Genomic DNA, 14694 nt, shown 5'->3' with positions numbered 1-14694 from the left:
TTCTCTTGTTTAGGTTGTATCATGCAGATACAACTTCCATAAATTATCAAAGATAAAACATATGGAATTAAAGAAAGGGAATCAAAATTGCATATAGGCTTTGTGGATTTGTTGTTTCCACTGCTTTCTCATCTCTAGTTACTAGAGGCTCATACATGATTGATACAATAATTTGGACTAAAATTCTGTTCCATATGGAACAGAAATTATGACAACAAGGATTGAAAACCAATACATGTTTTTCATTAACAACAGGTAATTGGAAGAAAACCAATCATGGAAAGTACAGCAATGCCAATCATAGAATGTGTGATCTGTTTCCAATTTTATGTCTTCACACCTAAGCCTTTTTAATTTTTTAATTGACTCCCTTGGTCTGTCTAGGTAGGACTGAATTTCATTGATATACAAATCAATATTCCCTATTACATAAGAACGCAGAACTAATCAGATGTACATGCTGGAAATGAGGACAAATTCGGTGAAATCATTATTTATAGCAATAGATAAAGCACAACATGCTTAAAAATACTTATTTTATTTTAGAGAGAGCATGTGTGCAGGGGCGGGGGTAAAAAGAGAGAGAGACAGAGTGAGAGAGAGAGAGAATCCTAAGCAGGTTCCATGCTCAGTGCAGAGCCCAACACAGGGCTTGATCCCACAACCCTGGATCAATCAAATTCAAGAGTCGGATGCTCAACTGACTGAACCACCCAGGTGCCCCTTAAAAAGATTTTTATATAAATGAGTTGTATATCCTGTATTAATAGGTTTCTTTAGAGTTATTCAGGTCATGAGTATCCTTATGAATAAAATGAAAATCAAATATTGATTGGCAATATTCTTAATCAAAGACTTTACAACCAATGCTAAATCATCATGCTAAATATACTGTTTTTATATAAAGGGTTGGAAAAATAAATAATGCCTTTTGAGTTATAAAATATATTCTATGAATACCATCTTTATTAGATTTTCACTGATTAGGACTCTTGTGTTTTGCCAACCTGGTGTGTTTGAAATAGTGTCTGAGTATAGTTGTAATTCACATTTGTTTTATTATGAGCTAGATCCAGCATTTTTCCATATGTTAAAGAGCTATTTACATTACTTTTTCTGTGAACTGTTAATATATTTGTCTGTTTCTCAAACATAGATTTAAAGACTACCTTCCTTTATTAGAATTATATCATATATACATTTTGCCAAATTTAAATTCTACAGCAAAATCTATACTTAAAATGGTAAAAAAGAAATGCTAATTTCATATCTGTGTTGGTAATGTATTTAGCATTGCTTATATAATAGAATCTGTCTCAGTCTGTTTGGGTTATGCTAATAGAATACCATAAACTAGGTGGTTTACAAATAAGAGAAATGTATTTCTTGCCGTTCTGGAGGCTTGAAGTCTGAGATCAGGGTACCAAGGTGGCTGCGTTCTGGTGAGAACTCTCTTCTGTGTTGTAGACTGCCAACTTCTCATTACATGTTCACACGTCAGGAAACGAGGAGGGGACTCTCCAGAATCTCTTTTATAAGGGCACTAATCCCATTCATGAGGGCTCTGCTATTGAGACCTAATCACCTATAAAAGGCCCTACCTTCAAATATCATAACAACACGGGTAAAATTTCTACATATGGATTTGGAGGGGGACACAATCACTCACCTCAGACCACCTGCATCACTGACACAGTAGGTTGCCTATTAAATGTGCAGATTCCTAGGTCCCTTAGGTCTGAATCAAGCCTTCTGACCTAGAAATTTACATTGCTGATAAGCACTCAATGTAATTCATACGCATATTAAAGTTTGAGAACCCCTATAGTAGTAGAAATCAGCAAATGTGGACGTCAAAAGAAAGCCAGTATACCAATACTTAGACAAACTAGATTTTAAATCAAAGACTGTGACAAGAGATGAAGAAAGGCACTACTATATCATAATAAAGTGGACTATCCAACAAGAAGATCTAACAATTATAAATATCCCCAACATGAAAGCACCCAAATATATAAAACAATTAATAACAAACATAAAGTAACTCATTGATAGTAATACAATAATGGTAGAGGACTTTAACAGCCCACTTACATAAATGCACAGATCATCTAAGCAGAAAATCAACAAGGAAACAATGGTTTCGAATGACACACTAAGCCAGAAATCTGGACATTAACAAAATATCAAAAAAAAATTTTTAAGCTACTATAGAAATGTTTAAAGCTTGAGGTTAAAATCACTCTTGTAAAGGAAAATCAGCAAACTTTATAATTCTAAATCAATTATATCTGTAGACTTTGAAGTTCTATATTTTAAACCAGTAACTTAGGGTATTTTCTTTCAAAAATTAGTACTGTCATATCTGAGTTTATCAATATAGATGTCAGATTCAATTCCTTCTAATACATTAACTCTTTTAAATCTTTAGATAGTTTTTAGTACATGATTGCCAGAGAATTCCAACTGGTATTCTAGTCATTAGGTTAGAAAAAGGAGTTTGTGGGGCACCTGGCTGTCTCAGCTGGTGGAACTTGCAACTCTTGACTTCGGGGCTGTGAGTTAGAGCCCAGTGTTGGATGTAGAGATTACTTACAAATAAAACCTTTTAAAAAAAGAAAAAGAATTTTGTGATGATTTTTGGCTGATAACTTATTCCAAGAGACTCGCTAGTAAAGTTTTATAGACTACACACACACATGCACACACAGAGGAGTATATAAACACATTCAGAATTTTCTTCCATACCTTCACAGAGGTGAATTCTATTCCTGGTTTCTTGGATGAATGATGAGAGACTGGAAATTAATGTGAAAATACATAGTGAAAACATATATTAATTCTGGAGATACACAAAAAGTTCAAATATTTTATATTATTTTGCCTATAGTTAAATAGAATACTGTTTAATAGATCTGTTTGTTAGGTTCCTTAAAAATGGAAAGAAAAGTTATACTCAGATCACCTTTGGCAATGGAATTTTAGTACAAGGATTTACTGAGATATAAGGTAGCCCAGGACAATATTCCTGAGTCAGTTACTCCAGGAACTTCCCAGACTGGAAAGTATAGCGTGACAGGTCTCATGGAAAATTGGAATCATGCCTAATTCTCTTAGTTCATAAGGCATTTTTACTTTAGAGAGGGAGAGAATGTGAGTAAGCCCATATACAACTATTCAAAATGGAGTGCCAAAATTGGTTAGAATTTTAATGCCACACCAACACAGGAGTTCAGCCTCCTTTGTGTCCAGTCTTCACAGAGGTTCAAACATTTGTAGCCCAGGATGAATAGGCTGGTTTCACTCAAATCTAACACAAGTCATAGCAACTCAGAGCAGTTTGCTTAAGGAGGACATCATAAGTATAGTGGGTATTCAGCATTTCACAAACACGGCTGAAACAGAAGAGACCCTGAAATACTAATTGTTTAAAATTTCCTTTCATATTTAAACTAAATGTATCTTGACTCTAAAAACTACATGGACCCTTGATACAACTCTTTTGGAAACTCATACAGCTTACATTTTTTGCTTGGCAGTATTAAAATCCTTGAAGATCTGAAAATACAATATATTCTATTCAGTAATCAATTGCAATGTCTTGGATTACTGGTGTATAATTCCATTTTGATGATAGTAACACCTTGGGTTTCTCATCATGGGTTTATTAAGCCACTTTAAACAAGTACTAATTTCATGAGTCATGAATGATCTTTTGAAACTTAAAATATTAAGCAAAAATGTCTTAAGTTTTACTTAGTACATTCTGTAAGTGTGTACTGATTTTGTTTGGAGAAGCGGTTTAGCAAAATGGAATAACACTTAGATCAGGGATCTGGGACTAGGACATGGTAGGACTTTTCCTACCTAACCATGGAATTTGGGCAAGTTATTTAATCTCCTAGGCCTTTGTTTCTTATTCTACAAAATGTGGAAGATAAATCACTATTCTTCTTCCTATATTCTTTATTATATATACTTCATTTCTATTGAGTAAAAATAACCATTTTTGGTTTTAGCATTTAATGTCTCCTTTTTTTTTTCAGTTTAACCTTAATTACAAAGGGCCCTAGTCACTTCTGGAAAATAAACTAAATTGTATGTCCTGTAAATATTTGTCTGACGAAGCCTGTGACATTGTGTATGGATTTCTGGCATTGCAGGAAATGTGATTCAGCAATCAATGCATGGGGAGCCCCATGAGCACCTGTCCGACTAGAATGGGGAGTTGGTGAAAGAGGGGAGTTGGAGTTATGAGGCATAGTAAAACTGGGATAAGTTATGGAAGGCTTTGAATGATGGATTTAGGAATTTGAAGTTCATCTTACATGCAATAGGGAGTCATCTTTTAAAAAAAATTTTTTTTAATGTTTATTTATTTTTGAGAGAGAGAGAGAGACAGAGCGCAAGCAGGGGAGGGGCAGAGAGAGAGGGAGACATAGAATCCGAAGCAGGCTCCAGGCTCTGAGCTGCCAGCACAGAGCCTGACACAGGGCTTGAACCCAGGAACCGTGAGATCATGACCTGAGTTGAAGTCAGATGCTCAACCGACTAAGCTACCCAGGTACCCCAGGGAGTCATCTTATAATGGAGTGAAAGTTGTATCTTAGAAAGGTAATCTGACAGTTATGGGGATTAGTACATAATGGGGAGGAATGAAGCCGATATACCAGTTTAGAATCTTCCAAAGTTTTCAAAGTGTGAGATAATGAGGGTCTAATCTACCATGTTGACAGTGGGAAAGGAAAAGTTGAGAAGGAATTAAAATCTGGGAAAGAAGGCAAAACAGGGCATGTTCCTGATAGATCTGATGGATGAGGTAGAGACTAATACAAGATGTCTCCAAAATTTTAATTTGAGGAAACTGGAAGAAGGTCATTAACTGAAATAGAGAAGTTGGAAACGTTGCTATTGGAGGGAAGATCTTGAGCTTTGTTTTAGGCAATTTGAAGGGCAAATGATGGTGAGAAATGTTTAGTGGCATTGGTAGCTGGTAATGTCTTCTAATTAGGGAAGAAGCAAAGCTGTAAAGATTGACAAAATGGTGAAACAGCAGCATAGATACTGTGTTTGGTTTAGCAGAAAAATATAGATGAAAGTTTTGTCTGAATAATTTTTGACCAGGTTATAATAAGATAACAGTTTAATATCATACAATCTTGTATCTGCATAGAAGACCTGTCTCCTGAACTCCAGACTTAGCCAATTGATGTCTTTGTGACATCAATTCTTGGATACCTAATATGTGTCTATAACTTATGTCCAAAACTGAACTCTTGGTCTCCTCCAAATTTGCTTTTCCCCATCTCACTTACTGGCAATTCCATCGTTTGATCAGGCCAAAAACATTGGAGTCAGCCTTGATTCCTCTCTGTCTCAAACTTCACATTCAACATACAACTCCTATGGCACTATTAGTTGCATGTTCAAGATATATCCAGATTCTTATTTACCATCACTACGACTGTCCAAACTCCCATTATCTCTTGTCTGGATTAGTGCAATAGCATTCAAACTGATCCCCCATAGGCCATCCTTATAACAGCCATATGTACTTTAACAACATGTGCCAGATCATGTCACTCATCTCAGCATTCTCCAATGGCTCTCTGTCTCACTAAGAGTAAAAGCCAAAGTCCTAATGACCTTCAGAACTCTATAGGATCTGGCCTCCTGTTACTTCTCTGACATCATCTCCTACTGTTCTCTTGGATCACTCTACTCTAGCCACCCTTATTTCCTGCTTTTTCTTTAATATGACAGCCATGTTCTAGCTTCAGGGCCTTTAGACTTACTATACCCTCACTTATCCCCATGGCTCATTCTCTCATCTCTTTCAAATCTTTGCCCAAATACCTTCTCAGGGAATGGATGAATGAATGATGTGAATAGGTGCCATCAGGAGGCATCAGAGCACTAGTGCCACATGCCCTTCTAACAGAAGTCAACACATAATTACCTTTCAACATTTATTGAACACCTATTACATATAAAACAGATGTGTATGATTGGCCGGTGTTAGTGAAGGGAAACATTGAACTAATCTTGTTGCTTTAGAAGGTTCTTGAACATATTTAGCACATACTGGAGCAAACAGCTGACTTCTGTAGTCACTGAGAGAGCAGTATCTATTAACAAGCAAATATCTTGTCAGATAACCTAGGGCTTCCACCTTCTAGGCAATCAGGATCTACAAACATACTCCTTCAATCCAGGCAGTAATGAAATCACTGCACGATTATAACACCTGGTTCTAGTCCCAGGTTGACTCTTAGCTTTGATGGGTGACTAAATTACTTCTCTTATTGGCTCAGTTCTTATTCTTATGATAAAATATCTAATCTCATCCATTGCCCAATTCAGGTTAAGGCAACAGGTTAGTATACACTCAGGTGTTACAACTGGCACATATATGTATGCATTGTGGAGTTTGAGAATACAAAGTCTTTTTTAAATGTAAGAATTTCTAAATTAGAGCTATTTAAAACTAGTCTTCAGGTTGTGGTAGACTTTAAAACTTTAATCTTTCCACTTTTAATCCTATTTTCACTAGCACCACCCTAGCTCAAAACAAAGGAGAAACATGATCAGCCTGAGTTGTCAACCTGAGACATTAACATGTGTAGCTCACCTCAGAAATGCCTTTGAGGGTAAGACAGGCAGTCACAGATATTGACTCACATATATTAACAACCCTTCCAAAACTTCCAGGTAAGCCGAGGGAGAATCAGTAACTTGTTCAAGGTCATTCAAGCTAGAAAGTGCATACTGGCTTTTGTTCCCAACCCAGGTTCCAAAGCCGAGGTTCCTTTCAGGACATCATTGCTAAGAGGGAGATCCAAAGAGGAGTGGAAGGAGAATAAGCTATGGTTGGATACTTCTAAATGTGGTGGAGGGAACAAGGAGATCATAAAATCTATTTGGGGCGGCGTGTGAGGTGGGCCTTGAAGGATAAACCGGAGATTGGGCAGGCCGGTGTGGGGAAGAGCGAGGCGCTTTCAGCTAACGAAGTAATGAGAGCTGCTGGCCGATCTCCCAGTTCTTCGACTGGAGTCGTTCTAGGTTGAAAAAATAACGTCCGGTGGGTCTTTTCTTCTCCCCCTACCCAGGTCTTTTCCTTTGGGGCTTTTCAACGGTCACCGACTTCACCGTTAGGCATATATTATTTTTATAACTTGAAAAATCTCCATGTTTTAAAACGACCACTGAGTCCCTTGCACAGTGGGTGGAGATCCCGCCAGACCCAGGCACACCCTCTCTCTCCCAGCTCCTTAGCCCGGCTGCCACCAGGGGAGCGTTTGTCCCCGGGGAAGGGCGCTCACCCCTGCGGTGGTTTTTGTCTCTGGGAGCCGGGGTCCGAGCAAGGGTTCTGGCAAGGGCGGTCCGGGCCTTGGCTCGCCAATCTGGCGGGGGCGGGGCGGCACGTGGGGCGGTGCCGCGGGCGCACCTGCCCAGCGCGGCTGGGCTCCCGGCGGCTGCGCGGACCGACGTCTTCCCTTCTCTATTTCCCCCTGCCTCCCGCCTCCCGCCTCCCGCCTCCCGCCTCGCCGTGTGTTTACGTGGAGACGAAGATGGCGGCGACGGTGACGGCGTTGCCCGTGCGGCTGAGCACGGTCAGCCAGTGAGCTCGTAGACTGGTTCCACTTTGGGCGGAGGGAGCGCCAGGCCCGGCCCTACTCCCTGGAACCGCGGAGCTTGGGGTCCCACCTCTGTCGGAATCGACCTTTCCTTTTTACCCCCGACCTTCCCTGTGTTCCCCCAGCCTTTTCTGCAGAGGCCATGGAGGACGAAGAGAGACAGAAGAAACTGGAAGCCGGCAAAGCTAAGGTAAGAGAGCCGGAGGCTGCTGGGCCCGTGGTGGGAGGCGGTGGCTGGAAAGGGGTGGGAGAGGGCCTGGGAAGCGGAGATCGCAGTCCCGGTTCGCTGCCCGGGAGGGAGGTGCCGCAGGATCTGAATTTTCCCCTTGCCTTCTTCTTTCCCTTTTCCAATTAAAAAAGCCTGGTATTACTACCTAGCAGAGGATACTTCCGTGATGATTGGGTAGTGTGTCTCCTTTCTTGTGAATGCCCAAATTAAGTCCCCTCCTTTACTGTATTGCTATAAGCTGGTATTTATTGCTTCTAAATCTCCAGCCTTTCAGTTTTAGGGAGTTCCCTGGGTAGTGCAGGCATTGTGCTTTTCAGGGTGGGGATTTAGAGCTTTTCTTTATTTGGTGGGGGATTTGTACGCTGATCATCAGCTTAGCTTTCTTTGGTGGCACGCTGGCACTCTTGGATATGTGATTGGCCTGTGACAGCTGCGTTAGCAGTGGCTTGAGTGTGCCACAAGTGCCAGCTGTGAAGTTCGCGTTAGGGGTGTTTTTAGAAGCGTAGCTTTGTATACTTGTGTTTGGAGGTCTTTGTCACGGCATGCGCTTTTGTATTGTGTGGAATGTTAATGCAGTCTGTGAATGGAACTGCGGGAGACGAAAGGTTCCATATTATAAGCAACACCTATAGAATTCCTTCTTTAAATAATTGAATTGTTATCTATGTCTCTATGAGTCCCTATTTTATGTCTGTGTGAAAGAAAAAAACGTTAAACAATACAAGACTATGCACAGGTACTATTTACTGGGCTTCGTGAAAAATTTAATATAGTCAAGATATAAATAAAATAGCATATTTCTTTTAAAAATTAAATATTCGAGTATATCTTCTAGCTGGCTTCAAAGGCCCCCTTCCTCCTTATGACGACGTTACCTTTTATAGTTTATATTCTGTCTTATTAGAAATAATTGTTAGCAATCATACTTGGACCACAATTAAATTATAATATTAACTGTTTTTTCTGTCTTCCTCTCCTTTCCAACCTAAAAATAAAAGAAAGGGGATCCATGATTTCAGTAATCATTGAAGGGTCATACCATGGAGAGATGCCAAGTAGATGCTCAACACAAGTTTTTTAAATGAATATGCATATAAACCAGCTTCATATGTCTGAAATACATTTGGCTTTCCCATAAGTTTCTTCTAAGATCAAAGCTTAAGTGCTTTTATGTTACCAGGTAAATTATTACTTTAAAGTCTGTAAATGGAGGGAAGGGGGAATCATGACATCTTCAGAAGCCCAAAGTTGCTTACATTTCTGCAACCTGAGGGTCTGAACAAGCTCTGAATCCAAGAAGGTGGAGGTAAAATGTGTTTCTCCTTTGAAAGCATAGGTATTCTAATTAGACATTTTTGTTACTTCAGAATTTGGATTCCCTGCCCCCAGAAGCATCTTTCCTAAAGGTATATATAAAGAAGTCTTACAAAACATTGTTTACTTTGGGCCATGCATATAATAATGGATTTATTTAAATTGATGTGGCCCCACCCCCCAAAATTCTGGTTTATTTGTATGTGTGTTTTGTCCTTCAAAACTCTGCGTATAGGTTAAAAATCTTTTTCTTTTAATAATCACTTTTATTGTAGAAGATTATCACCTCTAGAGTTGAGCCCAATTTTTCTAGTCAGAAATCTGTCAGATTTATAAGGCAAGATATGTTTGTTGGAACGTTAGCTATATAATGTAGAAACACTGGAAACAACATTCATAGAGAATATTAGAATAAATTGTTTTTTCAGCCATATCATGTAAGTTCGGTGGAATATTATACAGCCATTAAGATTATGAAGACTGATAGAATATGGAAAATAGATTGAAAACAGCATCGTCAAAACTAGTGTGTATACATTATTTGTAGAAACTTGTGTGCTTTTAGATTAGGACTTAAAAACTTTGTATTGTAAAGTCATTTAGCAAACCTACATTGAACTCCTGTTTTATACCAAGAGTTGGAAATTTAGAGGTGGTGACAGTCTCTGTTCTCAGGTTGCTCACAGTTTAGTGGGAGAGACAGACATTGAGTAAGAACAATGAAAGAGAAGAACAGTAGGATTTTGGATGAATTTTTTCATTTGTAAAAGTGCGATAAATGTTGCTACCTTGTTTAAGACTACTTTACAAAAGAAGGTTCTTGATATTTTTTTTTAATTTTTTTTTTTTAACGTTTATTTACTTTTTGAGAGAGAGAGAGCATGAACGGGGGAGGGTCAGAGAGAGAGGGAGACACAGAATCGGAAGCAGGCTCCAGGCTCTGAGCCATCAGCCCAGAGCCCGACGCGGGGCTCGAACTCACGGACCGCCAGATCGTGACCTGGCTGAAGTCGGACGCTTAACCGACTGCGCCACCCAGGTGCCCCGAAGGTTCTTGATATTAATGAAGCCAGGCATGGTGCCTACTACATAGTAGGTTCTCAATAAATATTTGCCTAATGAATGAATGAGCAGAATAACCATGAGTCGTTCATAGTACTACTTTACTAGCAAGTTATAATTTAGTAACAGTAATCCAGAATTCCCTTAATTGGAAATTGTTATAGCTGGCCTCAGAAATCACTTAAAATGATCATTCCCAAAACTTATTTAGAAACTTGGTTTTCTAAATGGCTTGTTTATTCATTGGACTTAAATATTGTATTTGATAATACAGTAGTTTTATGAATCACAACTTCTGCATTTTTTTCTTAGTGTTTGGTAAGCTAGTCATTGAAAAATTTCCTTTTTGTATCTAGACTTTATAAATGATTATTTTTATGACTTGAGTGCAGTATAGTATGCTTTATAAAATATTTTATAATAACCAAAATCTGCAATGGTAGAATAAATTCTGATATATGTAGCCATTAAAATAATACTAGGAAGACTTTGAGTTGGGAAAATGTCCACAAATAATGCCAGGTTAATAAAAATGTTACCATAAAAGATGTATGTACATATGTATATGTGAAGACACTTGAAAAAAATGCACTGAGATATAAATGATGGTTCTCTCTTGTATGGTGGGTTATTGGCAATTTTGTTTTCTTTACACTTAGTATTTTCCAAATTGTCCACAATATATTTCTTTTAGGATTAGTAAAACATGTTTAAATGCCATTTTTAAATGCAGTAAAAGCTTATCAAATACAATATAAGGAAGAACTTGTTATATTGTAGTATGGTTATTACAGAGAATAAAAAAATGAGGCACAGAATAAACTAGGTTTCCAAAGGACCCTCAGTTTGGTGTAGTCCTGCAACCTTAGTTCTTATTGTTGCTTGTATTACATATTTGGGAGCCTATAGTAGACTTGCACAGACTCCCTTTCTGTTTTGTAGTTCTTTTTTCTTTGCTGTGTATTCTCATTGCCGTGGTCACAGTCATCTTGCCTGGCTCCATCTGATCTACTTCTTCCCCTAATTTGCTATTTTAGATTTGCTGTGACTAGACAACCCAGTAAGTGAGTGTGATAGAATGGTTTATAAAAATCAAAATCAATGAAGCCCAGTTAGGGGGCTTTATGACAGTTCAGTTTTTCTACTACCTGTTGGTTTTTTTGGTTGCTCTTGGGTCCTCAGCTACTTCCTTGGTATTAATGTAGCAAGAAGCCGGACCCATGGAGATGTGAGACATTACTGCATTATTAAGTAAATATTTTCACAGCTGGACTAACCCTATTTACCGGCTGCTAACAGGGATGGCACTACATAGGCTGTCCTTGTGTTAAACTACTTTAAGTGACTTCATTTTTTTTCCAAGTTAAATTATTTACACTGTTATATAAAGAAAGTATTGTAATGTTAGTGAACAAAATTAGAGGACAGTTGTGTATTTAATATTATTAATGTTATTACTCTTGTAAATTCACATTGGGTATACTTGACATTCTATCATGTAGCAGAATACAGTAAAACCAAAGTTTTGCTATTCAGCATTGTATGTAATTGGCATTATTTGGTGAATAATTATTGCTATTTTTTTTTAATGTTTATTTTTGAGAGAGAGAGTGCAAGCGGGAGAGGGGCAGTGCAAGCGGGAGAGGGAGACACAGAATCTGAAGCAGGCTCCAGGCTCTGAGCTGTCAGCATGGAGCCTGACGCAGGGCTTGAACTCACGAACCATGAGATCATGACCTGAGTCAAAGTCTGACCCTTAATCGACTAAGCTACCCAGGCACCCTCATTTGGTGAATAATTATTAAAACTTTTGCCTCTTGCACTCAATAAGTAGTAATTATATGATTTTTGTTTAATGAGCATTTTGAAGAGTAGTGCCAATTGTATGCAAAAAAGGACAGTGCTCTGTGCAAGCTGTATATTAGGTTATTGACAGCTAGACTTTTCAGTTACTACTTCCACTCTGATAGGCAAAGTTACTTATGGTGTAAAATTGTTCTCTGCATATTTCAGATACCTGCTCCACTACTAAGAAAGTTGCTCTTCATCCTTGTTTCTTTAAAGTTTTCTTTCTTTCTTTCTTTCTTTCTTTCTTTCTTTCTTTCTTTCTTTCTTTCCAATCATCATTTGCTGTAACAGTTCATTGTGACTTAAAAACTAATTCATGACCTTCAGGCTTTGTTGAAAAACAAAATATCATTTTTAGGTTATGAGCCTTAAGAGGGATAATACGGAGAAAAGAATGAGTAGAATAAGCTTCTTAAAACGTATATTGAAGAAAGGTTTCTAAGGCAAATCCAAGAAATGTCAGGAATCAGATCAGATGAAAGATCCAACGAAGAGAGATTTAACAAGCAGGTCCCTCGTGTCAGTGAAACTGAAAGCTGAATGAGAACATGGAAGAGAGGAAGTGAAAAAGATAGGATACATCCAAGTGATTAGAATATCACTTGCCCAATAGACAAGATTGGACAGAAATTATTTTTACTAAACAAAAACTTTTAATACATAAAGGTTGTAGGAAGAGCTAAACGATGTCTCTAAAATATCTCTTATAGGCCTACTGATTACTGAAATGTAAACAAATTTCTAGTATGGAACTAGAAAAAGTTCTCATGGTAAATTTATTAAACATTAGATGATAAGGAACATTATTTATATTTCTTTAAGACACCACTAAAATTGAAATTAGTCATTTCATTGGTTAGCATCTCTTTTAAAACTTTAATTTGGAAAAGCTTCAGAATTTTAAAAAGTTTATTTATAGAGCTGTTTTGCATGTGGGGTCTATATGTGTGGGAATTTATAATACTGCTACTTGGCATACTAGAAAAGGCAGTAGGACTTTAGAGACATTTATTTGCTTATTTGTTCAGCTGACATTTTTGAACGCCTACAGTTGCGACTATGGACTTTTACTTAGCAAGCATTATTTAAATAATCACAAATTGTGTACTTTATGATCTTTGAGAATAATCCTCTTGCAGGACATGAATCTCAACAGGTGTTGTGAAGAATAAGTGAGATAGTGATTGAGAACGTTTTGAGTTCTCATGCTAGATACAAAGAAGCTGTGATTTTTTAAAATTGAGATGAAATTCACATAACAAAAATTAACCATCCTAAAACAATTCAGTGGCATTTAGTAAGTACACAGTTTGTAACCACCAGTTCCATGTAGTTCCAACACATTTTTATCATTCCACAATAAAACCTTGTACCCATTAAGCTGAAACTCTCATTCCCTCCTTTTACCAGTCCTCAGCAACTACCAATCTGCTTTCTGTTTCTGTGTGTACCTATTCCAGATATTTCATATAAATGCACTCCTATAATGTTTGACCCTTATAGTCTGGCTTTTTTCGGTATAATATTTTCAAGGTTCATCTGTGTTGTAGTATGCATCAGTATCTCAGTTTCCTTTTATGGCTGAATATTCCATTTTATGTAGCATTTACTACATGTTGCTTATTCATCCATTGATGGGCATTTGAGTTGTTGCCGCTATTTGGCTGTTACGAATAGTACTGTGATGAGCATTCATATATAAGCATTTGAGTACCTGTTTTCATTTCTCTTGAGTATATACCTAGGAATGGAATTACTGGATCATAAATTAATTCTGTGTTTTTTTAAGGAATTGCCAAAGTGGTTTTCCAAGTCAGCTGTACCATTTTACATATCTGCCAGCAGTGTATGAGGGTTCTGATTTCTCCATATACTCACCAACGTTTGTTTTCTGTTTTGTTTTTTTAAATGTTTATTCTGAGGGAGGAGAACATGGGTGGGGGAGAGGCAGAGAAAGAGAATCCCACTCAGGCTCCCCACTGTCAGCACAAAGCCTGATGTGAGACTCGATCTCTGGAACTGTGATATCATTACCTGAAATGAGCTGAAATCAAGAGTCAGACACCTAACCAACTAAGCCAGCCAGGCCTCCCTGTTCTCTATTTAATTATAGCCATTCTAGTGGTGGGAGGTGGTATCTCATTTGTTTTGATTTGTGATTTTCTTCCTAGTGATTGAGGATGTTGAGCATCTTTTCATGTACTTTTTGGCCGTTTGTCTATCTTCTTTGGAGAAATGTCTATTCTAAAGTCCTTTGCTTATCTTTTAATTAAGTTGTTGCCAATTGTTATATAATATTATATTTGTGTGCATTTTTTTCTGCATACAGAGGATGAGAATACATGTGCTTGGGCAGACAGTAGAGGGGCAGAGAGAGACATACATTTCAGTAGGATCATCTTCCATCTTTTGCTTGTTTGTTTATTTATTTTGAGAGAGAAAGTATGAGTAGGGGAGGGACAGAGAGAGAAAGAGGGAGAATCCCAAGCAGGCTCCACACTGTCAGCTTGGAGCCCGATGTGGGGCTTGAACCCTTGAACCTTGAGATCATGACCCGAGCCAAAGTTGGATGCTTAATCGACTGGACACCTTGGTGTCCCCATC

General features: G+C 38.0%; 1 protein-coding gene across 6 annotated transcripts in view; it reads left to right on the top strand.

Annotated features, from left to right (window-relative positions):
• Nucleotides 1-7569: 7569 nt before the first annotated feature.
• AKAP9 (A-kinase anchoring protein 9) overlaps nt 7570-14694 on the top strand; it is a 155006-nt gene continuing 147881 nt past the window's right edge. For 3 of the 6 annotated variants that reach the window (XM_040472711.1, XM_040472714.1, XM_040472709.1), the window contains exon 1: nt 7570-7827. In XM_040472711.1, the coding sequence (XP_040328645.1) occupies nt 7780-7827 (48 nt within the window). In that variant the 5' untranslated portion in view covers nt 7570-7779. The remainder of the gene's footprint in view (nt 7828-14694) is intronic. The other 3 variants (XM_040472713.1, XM_040472712.1, XM_040472710.1) reach the window with 1 other exon arrangement.

The sequence above is a fragment of the Herpailurus yagouaroundi genome, unplaced genomic scaffold (assembly GCF_014898765.1).
Source record: "Herpailurus yagouaroundi ecotype Mexico unplaced genomic scaffold, PumYag 100, whole genome shotgun sequence".
Lineage (NCBI taxonomy): Eukaryota > Metazoa > Chordata > Mammalia > Carnivora > Felidae > Herpailurus > Herpailurus yagouaroundi.
The sequence above is the reverse complement of the archived record's forward strand: the minus strand, read 5'-3'. Positions and strand labels throughout refer to the sequence as shown.